Source organism: Coregonus lavaretus, assembly GCF_964263955.1.
Source record: "Coregonus lavaretus genome assembly, chromosome: 3".
NCBI lineage: Eukaryota > Metazoa > Chordata > Actinopteri > Salmoniformes > Salmonidae > Coregonus > Coregonus lavaretus.
Window position 1 is genome coordinate 64688449 of NC_139990.1, and position 13338 is coordinate 64701786.

Here is a 13338-nt window from a genome sequence, read left to right on the forward strand (position 1 = left end):
GTCAAATTACTAATACACAACATGGGTCCTACTTTGGTATGATAAAGGTTGACAAATGATTGACCCTTCAATGAGAGCAGGTGCAACTATACCAGCTGCTTTTGAAGTCACTGACAGTATTGTTATTTTTAACTCTAAGTACCACCTGCCTCTTCCCATGGCCAGACCACAGTATTGTAAATTATTAATACTGATAACAGTATGGAGACACTATTTTGGAGGCGTGAGTGAGGAAGGCTATAAGAGTTCTCTGCCTTTGTTCCATCCCTTCTGTGGATGAGACTGACTTCTGTCAACATGACTACCCCTCTGTTCATCGCGCTGTCTGTCCTGGCTGTGCTGGCCCTTGGGTCATGTCTACCTATCTTTCCTGAGGAGCAGCCCTATGTGGAGCGTGCTGGTATCCAATACAACGCTAGGCCTTACACCTCCTTCCTCACTGTGCCCAATGGAGAGCAGTTTGGGAACTGGACCTGGCCCGAGATGTGTCCCGACAAGTTCTTCGCTGTTGGGTTCATGCTCCGGGTAAGCAAGTGCTCCTTCACACATTTCAAACACATCTACCAGTTTGGATAGAATTTCTTTCAATTAGAGTCAATTTAGGGATTCAATTCCAGTCCTCTGTGGTAAAAATGCCTATTTTCGAATAGCCCATTTTTCTACTCATTCAAATCCTAAATTTGATGGAATCCAAATGTATTTGTGGTGTTGAGCCGTTACCAAACATGATCAACACATTTGTGTATTACGAGACCATTCTTCTTCTGTTTGAGCTAATGCTAGCATATGTCCATTAACCTTCTCTCAGGTGGAGTCCGAACAGTACGGTCTGGACGACACTGCCCTGAATGGCATTCGCTTGATCTGCGCTAAAGGCGAAGATAGGAGCTTCTTGTACACAATTGAGTCTCACACTGGATTGTAAGTACAGACTAGAATAACGTGCGTCATATCGCCCTATCACATTGCTCAATGTAGATACAATTGGAAATAATCATTTCCTTTTAAGATACAGGTTTAACTGTAAAAGCACATTTCAAACTAGAGTGAGGATGACAAATAACAACATGCCTCTTATCATCCTATTTCATTGCTCAATGTAGATACAAATGGATTTATCAGTTAAACCCTGAATCTTCAAACTGCAGTGATATGACATGTTATTCAGAAGGTGAGGTCAGTACAGGTGCATCAAAGCTGGGACCGAGAGACTGAAAAACAGCTTCTATCTCAAGGCCATCCGACTGTTAAACAGCCATCACTAGCACGTTAGAGGCTGCTGCCTATAGACATAGACAAGAAATCACTGGCCACTTTAAAGAAATGGAACACTAGCCACTTTAATAATGTTTACATATCTCGCATTACTCATCTCATATTTACAGTGAGGGGAAAAAAAGTATTTGATCCCCTGCTGATTTTGTACGTTTGCCCACTGACAAAGAAATGATCAGTCTATAATTTTAATGGTAGGTTTATTTGAACATTGAGAGACAGAATAACAACAACAAAATCCAGAAAAACGCATGTCAAAAATGTTATAAATTGATTTGCATTTTAATGAGGGAAATAAGCATTTGACCCCCTCTCAATCAGAAAGATTTCTGGCTCCCAGGTGTCTTTTATACAGGTAACGAGCTGAGATTAGGAGCACACTCTTAAAGGGAGTGCTCCTAATCTCAGCTTGTTACCTGTATAAAAGACACCTGTCCACAGAAGCAATCAATGACCCAAAACACACGGCCAAGGCAACAAAGGAGTGGCTCAAGAAGAAGCACATTAAGGTCCTGGAGTGGCCTAGCCAGTCTCCAGACCTTAATCCCATAGAAAATCTGTGGAGGGAGCTGAAGGTTCGAGTTGCCAAAACATCAGCCTCGAAACCTTAATGACTTGGAGAAGATCTGCAAATAGGAGTGGAACAGTATCCCTCCTGAGATGTGTGCAAATCTGGTGGCCAACTACAAGAAACGTCTGACCTCTGTGATTGCCAACAAGGGTTTGCCACCAAGTACTAAGTAATGTTTTGCAGAGGGGTCAAATACTTATTTCCCTCATTAAAATGCAAATCAATTGATAACATTTTTGACATGCGTTTTTCTGGATTCCTTTGTTGTTATTCTGTCTCTCACTGTTCAAATAAACCTACCATTAAAATTATAGACTGATCATATCTTTGTCAGTGGGCAAACGTACAAAATCAGCAAGGGATCAAATACTTTTTTTCCTCACTGTATATACTGTATTCCAGGGGCGGTGTGTTCAATAGGGCGATATGGGCGACGCACTGCCAAACGGGAAAAGGAAGGGATTTTTTTTCTAATCAATTATATCACGGCAACAGTAGTTATCAGTGTTGTAATGTCCAATCAGGCTAAAGTCGTGCTTCAAATGGCTCCCCCCCCTTTTGGGGCGATTTCAGTCAGGTTGAAAATCGCCCAGAAGTCTGTCATAGACTCCCATGTAAAATCTATTTTTTTCAAATTTCAGAGCTTTCAATACAATCTCTATGGGTGTCTGAGGGCTTGCACTTACGCGCTTTCGTCATACGTAACGTAACCATGAACGTAACTAAGAAAAGAGCGGATTGTGTCTTTGAAAGAAGTTCCTTTTTGTCGGCGAACAAATGAAGATAAATTGGCAACGAAACAATTAGGACCTCCCAGACCAAATTTAATAATTCAACAGGTTTCTACTAAAGGCGGAAAGTCCTACACCCGAGGATTTTCCAAAAATTGGTACGAACGAAAAAATTACATTGCCACTCAACTGGATGAGGGATACAGGCTAGCTGTCCGCCGCCACAACGATGAGGTTAGTGTTGATAATCACAAGTTTACTGGAGAACTGAGACCAAGTAGAGACTTTGGACAGGGTGGATATGGTATAATAAAGGCAGTTTATTCAGAGGTAAAGATATCTGGAATCGCGTGCACGGACCCGTTCGTCAAACTCTTAGGGAGCTATACATTAAGCCCCATTACTTACCATATCAGATAAGAGAAATTGCTGCAGCTACATATATTTTACATCCTGGCCCTACATAGTTCACTATTTGCATCACTTACCAAAATATTACATGTGGTCATATATGCTTGGAAAGTGGAGATGCCATAGAACGTCAAAAAAGTAAACATTGCTGGAGACACATTGCCGTTTTGGAGAAGACATCGCGTTTGCTAGCGAAGAGATTTGTTGTGGCAAATGAACTTGGGCTGGGAATTGCCAGGAACCTCACGATAAGATATATGCATTGCGAGTCTCATGATTCTATACGTATTGCGATTCGATACTGTGATTTTATTGCGCACCATATGTCTGTTGCAGAGGGATCAGAAAGCCATGAGAACGAGTTTTGATCAGTCATGGAAATAAAAGTGCTGAAAACAAATTGGCTCCCAATGTGAAAAGATTGAGAACAAGCTATGAAGGAACAATAATGGTGTTTTGGTGCAGGTACAGCCAACTAGCGCTAAAATATTGCGATATTGTCAATACAGTATATCGTAAAGTATCACTATGTAACTCGATTTCTTTCACCCCAATCCCTCAAATTAACGGTAAATAACTGAATTGTTTGCCCCACATTTAGCTAAGATGATTAGCTAGCCAGCTAAAATGTTTTATTTAGTTAGCAGTCGCATCTACAATAGTTTACTGTCAATAACATGTCTCCAAAAATGACGTGGTGTCTCCAATTGTGTTGACATTTTACAATTGCGATGCGCATCCATGAGTATCCACTTTCTGTAGCTCAGCTGGTAGAGCACGGCGCTTGTAACGCCAAGGTAGTGGGTTCGATCCCCGGGACCACCCATACACAAAAATGTATGCACGCATGACTGTAAGTCGCTTTGGATAAAAGCGTCTGCTAAATGGCATATTATTATTATTATTATTATTATTATCTGAAGAGAGCCCCGAAACATTGTGTGCAGACATTTTATGCAATAAATGAAGTAGGTTGAATCTAGTAGTTCTGATCTTCTGATTGGTCCTGATGAGTTGGGCGAGGTCCCCTCCAGGCTACTGTCACTGTTGCATTGGCTCTGAGTCGGGTTCTCTGTCTTCAAATGTTCAGCCTAAGAGAGGGGATTTTTGTGTGTGTGTGTGTGTGTGTGTGTGTTTAACAGTGATGATGTGTGTGTGTGTGTGTGTGTGTGTGTGTGTGTGTGTTTAACAGTGATGATGTGTGTGTGTGTGTGTGTTTGTGTGTGTGTGTGTGTGTGTCCTCAGAGCAAGAACTCGTGAGTTGGAAGAACTGAGAGGCCTATGGCGTGGGTGTTGTCCTTGGCCACCTGCTGACAAGGCTGACAAGATAGGACCCTTTTGTCCATTGTTATTGGATAGGAACAGAACTTATAACCAGCTCCTGACCTAAATAGATCTTAGCACAACATTTTACTCAACATATCATATTCCATATTCACTATAACAAATATATTTACTACGACATTAGCAAGAACCGCCACATCCTCAGCCGGCTAATCCAGTGTGTGAAGTTTTGCGGAGTGTTTGAGTTAGCTTTGCGAGGCAAAGATGAAACTGAGGGCTCCACCAACCCTGGTAAGCCAACACTTTTGAGATCAGTCAATAAATGCTTCTGGTATTGACTTATATGCTGCCCCTGTCTTCATGTTGTTGCTGGACATATCTTTTTTAAAATGTGTGTAGGTCACCTAAATCATCAGAAAAATTGCCCCCCCTGAGAATTTTTTCAGGAGCCGCCACTGCTGTATTTTATACTACTCTACTGTATCTTAGTCCATGCCGCTCTGACATCGCTTGTCCATATATGTATATATTCTTAATTCATTCCTTACTTAGATTTGTGTGTATTGGGTATATGTTGTGAAATTGTTAGATATTACTGCACTGTCGGAGCTAGAAGCACGAGCATTTCGCTACACCCGCAATAACATCTGCTAAACACGTGTATGTGACTAATAAAATGTGATTTGATATATTCCATGTCACGTTTTTACTCTCTACATAATTTGCCTCTTTTCTCTCTCCCTCTGTCTCACAGCTATTGGTCAAACCTCATTCCAGACTGCTGTGATGGTCAAATATTATTCCATGTCACATCTTCCCTCTGTTTGCCTCTCTGTCTCCACACCCCTCTTCCTCTCCCAGCTATGGTGACTGGTCGGACCCACAGTATTGCCCCAGGGGTGTGCTGACTTCCTTCCAGCTGCGTGTGGAGCCCCACCAGGGTCTGTTCGGTGACGACACAGCCGCCAACAACATCAGGTTCCGCTGCAGCAGCAACCCCACCCTCACAGGCGCCGGCCTGGACTACGGTGAGTACAGCCTCTGGAGCCAGGATTGTGGCGACGGAGGAATCTGTGGCATCGAGACTAAGATGGAGGAATACCAGAACGGTCTGGATGACTCCTCTCTCAATGACGTGCGCTTCCACTGTTGCGCCAAACTGCAGCAGGTGAGATAAGACGGTTGTGATACCGGAGCATTTATCATAGAGGGTTTGAATGAGTTGGTCTTGTGTATGATATTGATATCATGGCAGCTCTGGAACACAAAACAAGTATATCACTAATTTTGTAACCCTCTGTTTTTTGTCTTATCCTCACAGTAATCATCTGAGAGAGACACCTCTTTTGGACCAGTCTTAACCAACCAACCAACCTATCAGCCCAGACCTGTCAACACACAGGCTCTGACCCATGGTCCATTCAATGCAATCTACACCCAATACCTGAATCTACCACTGGTTCAAACTTAATAAATCATTAAACTGTCTCTTTTATGTTTCCTTTGTTCAGTGAGGCTGAAACAAATGACATATCACCTACTGAATATAACCCACTCATCTAAGCTTAAGAACCCCTCTAGATCACTCCACAATACGCACTGAAATCCTCATCAGCATGAGAAGAGCATGTTTTCATAGAGCGTCTCTAATGAACCAATAAACTCAAAGCAAAGTCATAACAAAGATGTGCGCGCAAAATGGAGGTGCTGACACGCGCATTTATCCTCCTGGAAAGGGAGCTAATTAAGAAATGACAAGGGGTATTAATTAATTTACAGTTTAAAGGTCTGACGGCGTCCGATATGGCGGCGATTGGCGTTCACAGAGGTAATTGTGTTAATGTGTGAGTGCTTCATCTGCAAACGCAGTGTAATTGGAGAAAAAGAACAGTGTGACTTTATCAAGCAGCGCAGTAATGGTTTTCACCAGATACTAAAACATGAGGCAATGGAGGCATACTGATAATGACCCATAATTCACTGCTCTGGACTTTCTCTTTTTTATCCTAATGAGTGAACTTCTGGTGAACTCAAGTTAAGTTCAAAGTGTACTTGTTGAAGGTGAGGAACATTTTGTTAATTTATTGGCCTCCTGGTACACAATACTTTCATTTAGTGTGGGTTAGATTAGAGTGTGATAGTAAAGAGTGATGATTGGTCATCTATATAGGTATGTTGATACTTTGAAAGAGTCCTTATAAGACCATGAAGTGTTAATGCAGACACAAAATATGCATTTCTTTGCTGAGTCATAAGCAGCATCAGAGGTAGGTAAATCCAACCAGATGAGCAGGTCACTGGCATGATCACTAGATGGCAGTGTTATCTTAGAGGTGAACTGACGTGGTTCAGTGGATGGATGGTATGACAAAACCAACTAGGTAAAAAAATAAGTATACACAGTGTAGATTAACAGAAATGATTAAGTGATCTGATGGCGTAGACAGTTTTTGTGTGTCCTCTTACAGTTTGCAGTAAATCAATTAACATTTATGGCCCTCTGGGCACAGAATGATATCCCTTGAATTAACCTTGGCATATCATTATACAAATATAAAGATTTAGTCTGATAAATTCCCATCTTAATACAAGATTATAAAAAATCTCCAGACAATCAGTATGCCACATTCAGCAGTTTTATCCCAAACCCAACATCAGCTCAGGTCTTGGTGGTAAACCCCATGGGCCACAGTGCTTTAGGCCTAAGTACAGTTGTTCAATACTAGAACTGCAGACTTGAAATTAGGATTTTTGACATGCTCTAGTGGTCCACCTCGTCCCCTTGGTCATTTAATAGCTATTAACGCTTCCTGTAGTGGACAAAATGGATATGATGTGGTTGTGGTGGCATAGCCCTCATTATAATGACCCTGTCCTCCCCAGGGCTCCTAGCTCTCATGACGTATAGATCACCCCTGACCGTGAAACTCTACTGTGAATATGCTTGCTTTCACAAGCACCATTACCATGAGTTGTGAACACATGGGGCCTACATAATGTGGTTTTTAATACAGCAACGTAATGGCTATACATTTGATAAATTGTTCCCCCTTCACGGTAATGAAAATGTAATAAGCAGATACGACAGATTTGAAAGAATAGTTATGTTTTTTTTTTTATACGACAGATTTGATAGAATAGTTATGTTTTTTGCCCCTTAAGAAAATTACTTTGTCCGCAAGCGCATAGCTACAGCACTCGGGTCCAGCCTGATCCAACAATGGAGGGTCCTTATACTGTAGACTATGAGGGACTGAAGTTTTCTGCCTTTCCCTCTTTACATTCTTTCAGCACTCCAAGGCCAACCTACAAGAGCCCTTCACTTTGGGCCCGATTCCGACCCGAGTCAAGCGTGCGTAAATGGAATGGAATTCCCTTTTTATGCACCTTTCTCTCTATGGTTATTCTGACCTTGAACTTCAGCATGAGAATAGCATGCTATTCAACCGTTATTTGTTTTGGGTGGAGATCAAAGAAATGAAGGTGTGGCAGAGGTGTGTCTACAGATATGCCGTATTCTGACCTTGACTTAATTCTTTCATATTTACACCACCTTTACACTGATGAAACGATGAATAAGGTCAAGCAAACCGTCAGTTTCAAGTGGAACAACATCTACTTTATTTCCCCCCCGATAGAAATAACACCATTCTCTATGCACTGTAATTTGAAATTGATAAGAGCTAGGTAAATGAGTAAGTCGTTTGGATAAGGGGATTGTAAATATAAATTACAATTGTTTCCTAACCTTAAATAATACACAATATCAGAGTATTTTTAAATCTACCAATTGGTGCTGAAAAGGAGATGAATATGTGTGTATTAAGACGGTTCTTTCATTGATCCCCATTCTGAACCAATTATCTCAATAGAAGCTGTTCTGAGGGTAAATGGGGGTGCAACTCAATATTAGGAAGGTGTTCCCAATGTTTTGTACACTCTGTGTATGTTCTAGTGAGTCTGTTGAGAAAATGTGAATTAAAGGTACACCGTATTTAATGTGATGGCTTTAGATAAATGTACTGAAAACCCTATTGAATGAAAACTCCATGAGAAAATCTGCTGGCCAGCAAGTGGGAGGGTTCTCAGCTATTTAATTAAATGTATTCAGTGCGTGCAAGGGAGCCACACCTGCAAAGCCTGTTACACACCTGCATACGGTAAGTATGACTACCAACTACTGAGAAGTGCTTAATAAACCAAAAAGCTTAAAAAAGGAATAGATTTTCTGAGTCTGAATTGGGCCCTTAGAGCAGAACCTGAACAAACAGAACCTCAACATGTTTTTCTCACTGGCCAATGTCATGTGTATCCACCCATGTGATTCTAATGTCTAATGGTGCCTTTTAGTGTTTACGGAATCTAAGACATTGAAGGTTGCACATAAAGCTTTACAAGAGACTTGAAAATTGAAAGAGCACTGATGAGTGAAATGTGTAGTGTTGGGTAATGATTTAAGTTTAGGAATGACCCCAAAGATGGCAAAATACATTGGTTTTCAAAATTCACCTAGAAACATAAAACACCACAGGTGCACATTAAATATAAATCATTTTATAATATACAAATTGTACAGATGTCATGAACAGTAGGGATGTGGACATTTCCATGAAAGCGAATACAAAGAATACCTTAGTTTTTACAAAGACTGCAGTGCGTGACGGTAGCCAATGATCAAAGACACTCAACATTCAAAATGGCAGAGCAGGTGATGAAAACAGTAACATCGGAGATGAAACCTAACAACACAATTCCAGAGGCCACGAGCAAGCTAAAATGACAACATAAAGAGGTTGCCATCCTACTGTATCATGTTTCTGTCATTTCTAATCTGTCCATTTCACATCAGGAAATTAACCCTGGAACACACATTTTGTACAGCATTATCAAGAACAATTGCACTGCCACTGACTGCTGAGCTTCAGACAATTATGGTTACATAAAGACAGGAAATAGTCGATTACCTTTTTTTCATGAGTGGGTTGGAGGCTCTTGTTCTAGACAAGGCTGAGGTTGGTCTACGTTAGTCACAGGTCTCCCTCATCACGGAAGGGTAAGTAAACAACGTTCAGCATCATTTAACTGATGAAGTGCCAGATCCTGCTTCACTTTTCTTTCCATATCCTTGTTTTTCAGTATCAGGAAAAATATAGTCTACCCACTCTCCCCAGAGTTTACTCATGTCAAAGCTGAGCAAATGTACAATCACTAATCATCTCTTATCACGAAAGACGAGGGAGTGGAGTTCACGACCCCCAGGTAATACAAACGGATACAGGACCTGGTGTCATTTGACCCATTTGACCCAAGGTTACGGTTGTCCATGTTAATGGATGTCCTACCGGAATGCTGTAGGTGTTAAAATACAATGATGTAAAGAATGAGATCTCCTGATTGTTCCTGGCTGTATTTTTCCACACTTTCCTACCATTACTTAATGTACTTTGTACTTGAACAGGCAGTATTGTCTCAGTGTAAAATAATATACAAAGGAACAAGGATCACAGATATAAAAAAAGACTCAAATTGGTATGAACAACAGAACTGATAAACACATAATAAACAATGTATAAATAAGCAAACGTGACAGTCCTACATTATCTTATATCCGGGCAGAAAGCGATTTGTTTAAATCTAAAGAGAAAAAAATGACTTGATAAGAACCCGGTGGGGAAATGTGTCTCATATTCCAGGTAATCTCTTCAGTTATCACAGAGGAGTGTTTTAGATTGCCATTTCTTATTCATATTTGTCCTAGTCTCACAAATATTAAAACGGACAATTAATTTATATTCTCTCTCTAGCAAATCTGCTATTTGACATGTGGGAAAACTCCTTTGTACTTGAACAAGTAGCAGCTGTGGAAAATCCATCAAACATGGTTCAAACATGACCCCTGACCACTTGGCCCTTAGTAATGACCTCACGCCCACAGCATCCAGCTCCATCATATGAGGGCCGGGGGGACATGGACCATGTTGTGGAAAAAGTTGGCAATGACGACCCCGTAGCTACAAATCCCCAATATGCCTTAGGAGGTAGCTAGCTACAGTATGCGCGTTAGAAAGCACACTTCAGCTAGTGTTAGCACGACAGAATACACTGAGCCTACCTTCAAATCAAAAACAGAAATGTCCCCTGTAAATCAACAAAACCTTGTAAAATCAAATTCCTTACCTCCCATTTAAATCTAAAACAGAGAACACTGAACATACCTTTATATTACCTTCAAACACTGATTGTAACAACCCTCTCAGGCTATAACACTGAAACCACCTTGATATCTGTCAAACGTCTGACATTTGTACTTGACGATTTAGGCCCTGTATCATAATAAGGCTATCCTGGTCACAGTTTGGAATTCTATTCTATACAATACATCTGCCATTGACATGAACATTTCAGAACAGTCGGTTATTCAGAAAAATACCACATTTACAAAACGGCGACATGCCTATATTAATCTGTAAGCATACAGGTTTCTACAGACTTTGCTTAGCAACTGCAGCACAAGAAAAATCAATCCCTATGAAAATCACAATCCAGATGAAGTGCTATTTGTTATTTTTCATGGTGAGGTTTTCCACTGTCAATAGCCACATAAGTGACCCCCATTATAAATGTATGACTTGACTGACACCCCACTGACAAAGTCCATTAGCCGGTTAATGATTTCTCCACACAGCATCGATGCAGCACCACTTTAATATGGAAAGCAACATGATACCTTGAAAAACGACATAATGATTTTGGTATTGTCAGAAATGACGCAGTCAAGAGGGGCTTTAAAAGCTTGAGGTGAAATATTAACGCCAATGTCAATGGAAAATGGCAAATCAAACACGGCTATTCCAAATTGCTCAATATTTTTTTTTCTACTTCCTCTGTGCTCCGTTTCTATCTTGGTCTTCTATCTTGGTCTGTGAACATCCAGTCATGGCCCTGCCCATAACCTTGTCTCTATACTTGCCAAGTACTTTTTAATGACCATTGATTGGAAAAGCTATTAAAATCGAACATGTGTAAACTCTCAAAGTTGACTCAACATTTCCAAGTATGGTTCTCATCACACTTCACTTCCACTCAACCCACACACATTCAAATGAGATTTACTCCATTATCAAACACTTTACTTGGCTTGGATATTGACACATTCGGAATGCAAGGCGATTGTATCATACCTACTATTAGAATCAGAGTGATTATCAGCATCATATGTAATACTTTACACGGAGGGCTAAAAGTAAACAAAGTTCCATTCACCTTGCATTGGATTGCCTGTCGCAACAATAGCTACTACATTTCCCACAGTGCTCCTCATCTAAACCCATGTGACATACAGTAACTGTACCACTATGGTACTGTACAAATAAGGACAAGCGAGTTTGCCTGGTTAAAGTCTGTTTCTTCAGACCCAAGGCCCATTGGTCCCATCAACTTGTCCATTATATCCAGTGACTCTCGTACATTAGTATCCTCCTCATCATTCTCAGTTATGTACATTCAGTATGTGTAGGTATAGGATCAGTCTGAGGCTGTGAGAGAGACTGTTGTGTGTCCATCTGTGGTAGAGATGTGTCCATTGTGGGGAGAAGTCTGCTGCAGAGGATAGAGTGATTACATGGTAGGAGGATGTTGCAGCAAGAAATGCTGTTCCAGGGGGTAATGGTGACTTTGTGGAGCCCCTATCTCAGGTTATGATGTTTGGTAGGTACATGATTGATGGGTAGGAGAACCCTTAGGTGTGATGTCTGCTGTGGTCTGAAGATGTTTACACATCCGACCCTTGACTCTCTTCAGGGCATTGATTGGTCATTTTGACCTGTCCATCATCCTTTACTGCCTTTTGCACCTCCTCCTGCACTACATGTTCTTCCTGGTCAGGTGGGTCTTGTTGCATGGCAAAATTCTCAGTTTCTCCATTCTCTTCCCCTCCATTTGTCTCTTCCTCAGTCTCAACCCCATTTTCCTTCACTTCCATTTCAGCACCTCCCCCTTTCTGCGATTGCTCTTTGGTCTCCGCCTCCACCTCTGAACCCTTGGTAGTTTCGGTCTCATCTTCAACTGCCACCCCATTTTCTCTCTCTTCCACGATCTCCCTCTCTCCTTCTCTTTCCTGCTCAGTCTCTGTCCCCACTTCTTCTCCCTCCTCCACTCTCCCCTCTTTGTCACTTTTGTCATCTGTTCCTGCAGCTCCATCTCTCTCCTCCGCAGTTTCTACCCCGCTTTCTACCCTGTCCTCAGTTTCCACTTCAACCTCTTTCACTTCCTCCACCTCACAGGGAGCCTCACCCTCTTTACACACAGTCTCTACCTCCGTCTCTTTCACTTTCTCCTCTTTGTTCCCCTTGTTTTCATTCACGTTCCTGCTCTCCTCTTTGACCACCTTTTCCCCGTCGTCAAGAATCTTGGAATCTTCCAGATCGTTCTCTGCTGCCGATTGCTTGTTTTTCTTCTTCTTCTTCTTGCTTTTGAATATCAGTTTCTGAAAGACAGGATGTTTGTGTAAGAACGTTTCAAAACTGCTGTTCTATTGGCCATGTTAAGGATGGACAGACAGACTGTTGAAGATTGACATAATAGCAAACAAATGATTCTCATTGTGGGGAATGAAATGGTAATTTCAAGGGAATTGATTGGTGCCTTCAGGGGTATAGACCAAACAAGAAAATATGGCTGGTAATATTTCTGAGATCGCCTCCATTTACCCTTTCTTAGCACAGACTTATAGTATATTGAGGTAAACAGATGTTACCTGCACACAAACATCTGCATTATCATTCTCTGCTCGTCTCTGCCAGGGTTATTGCCCATCAGTTTGGTTGCCAATGGTGACCAGCGTTTAAATTCAGATCACAGACAATATCAGCATGGATTAATTCCACAAAGGACAAAGGTCAAATCTAGAGGTTATATCAGCACTATCTAGGGTCATATGGAAAGTACTTTCTCAACATGCATTGCCGTGGTTCCCACAGAATGGCTCATATCTCAGGAAGAAAGGGGTTCATTCACATTTGACCGGCACTGTGCATATTTATCTATGTGAAAACAAAAACAACTGTG

The 13338-nt window shown here is 41.2% G+C and overlaps 2 protein-coding genes across 2 annotated transcripts in view; one reads left to right on the forward strand and one right to left on the reverse strand.

The window, feature by feature from the left end:
* Positions 1-276: 276 nt before the first annotated feature.
* Positions 277-5760, forward strand: LOC311126958 (vitelline membrane outer layer protein 1-like; the record flags this gene model as incomplete). The annotated part of the gene is made up of 4 exons (XM_084158682.1): positions 277-525; positions 809-921; positions 5134-5440; positions 5594-5760. The coding sequence occupies 4 exons, from the start codon at positions 277-279 to the stop codon at positions 5594-5596; spliced, it is 672 nt and encodes a 223-aa protein (XP_084014808.1). The 3' UTR covers positions 5597-5760.
* Positions 5761-8829: 3069 nt separating this feature from the next.
* Positions 8830-13338, reverse strand: part of LOC311126948 (raftlin-like) — a 72229-nt gene continuing 67720 nt past the window's right edge. The window contains exon 10 of the mRNA XM_084158673.1: positions 8830-12757. Within this exon, the coding sequence (XP_084014799.1) occupies positions 12044-12757 (714 nt within the window). The 3' untranslated portion in view covers positions 8830-12043. The remainder of the gene's footprint in view (positions 12758-13338) is intronic.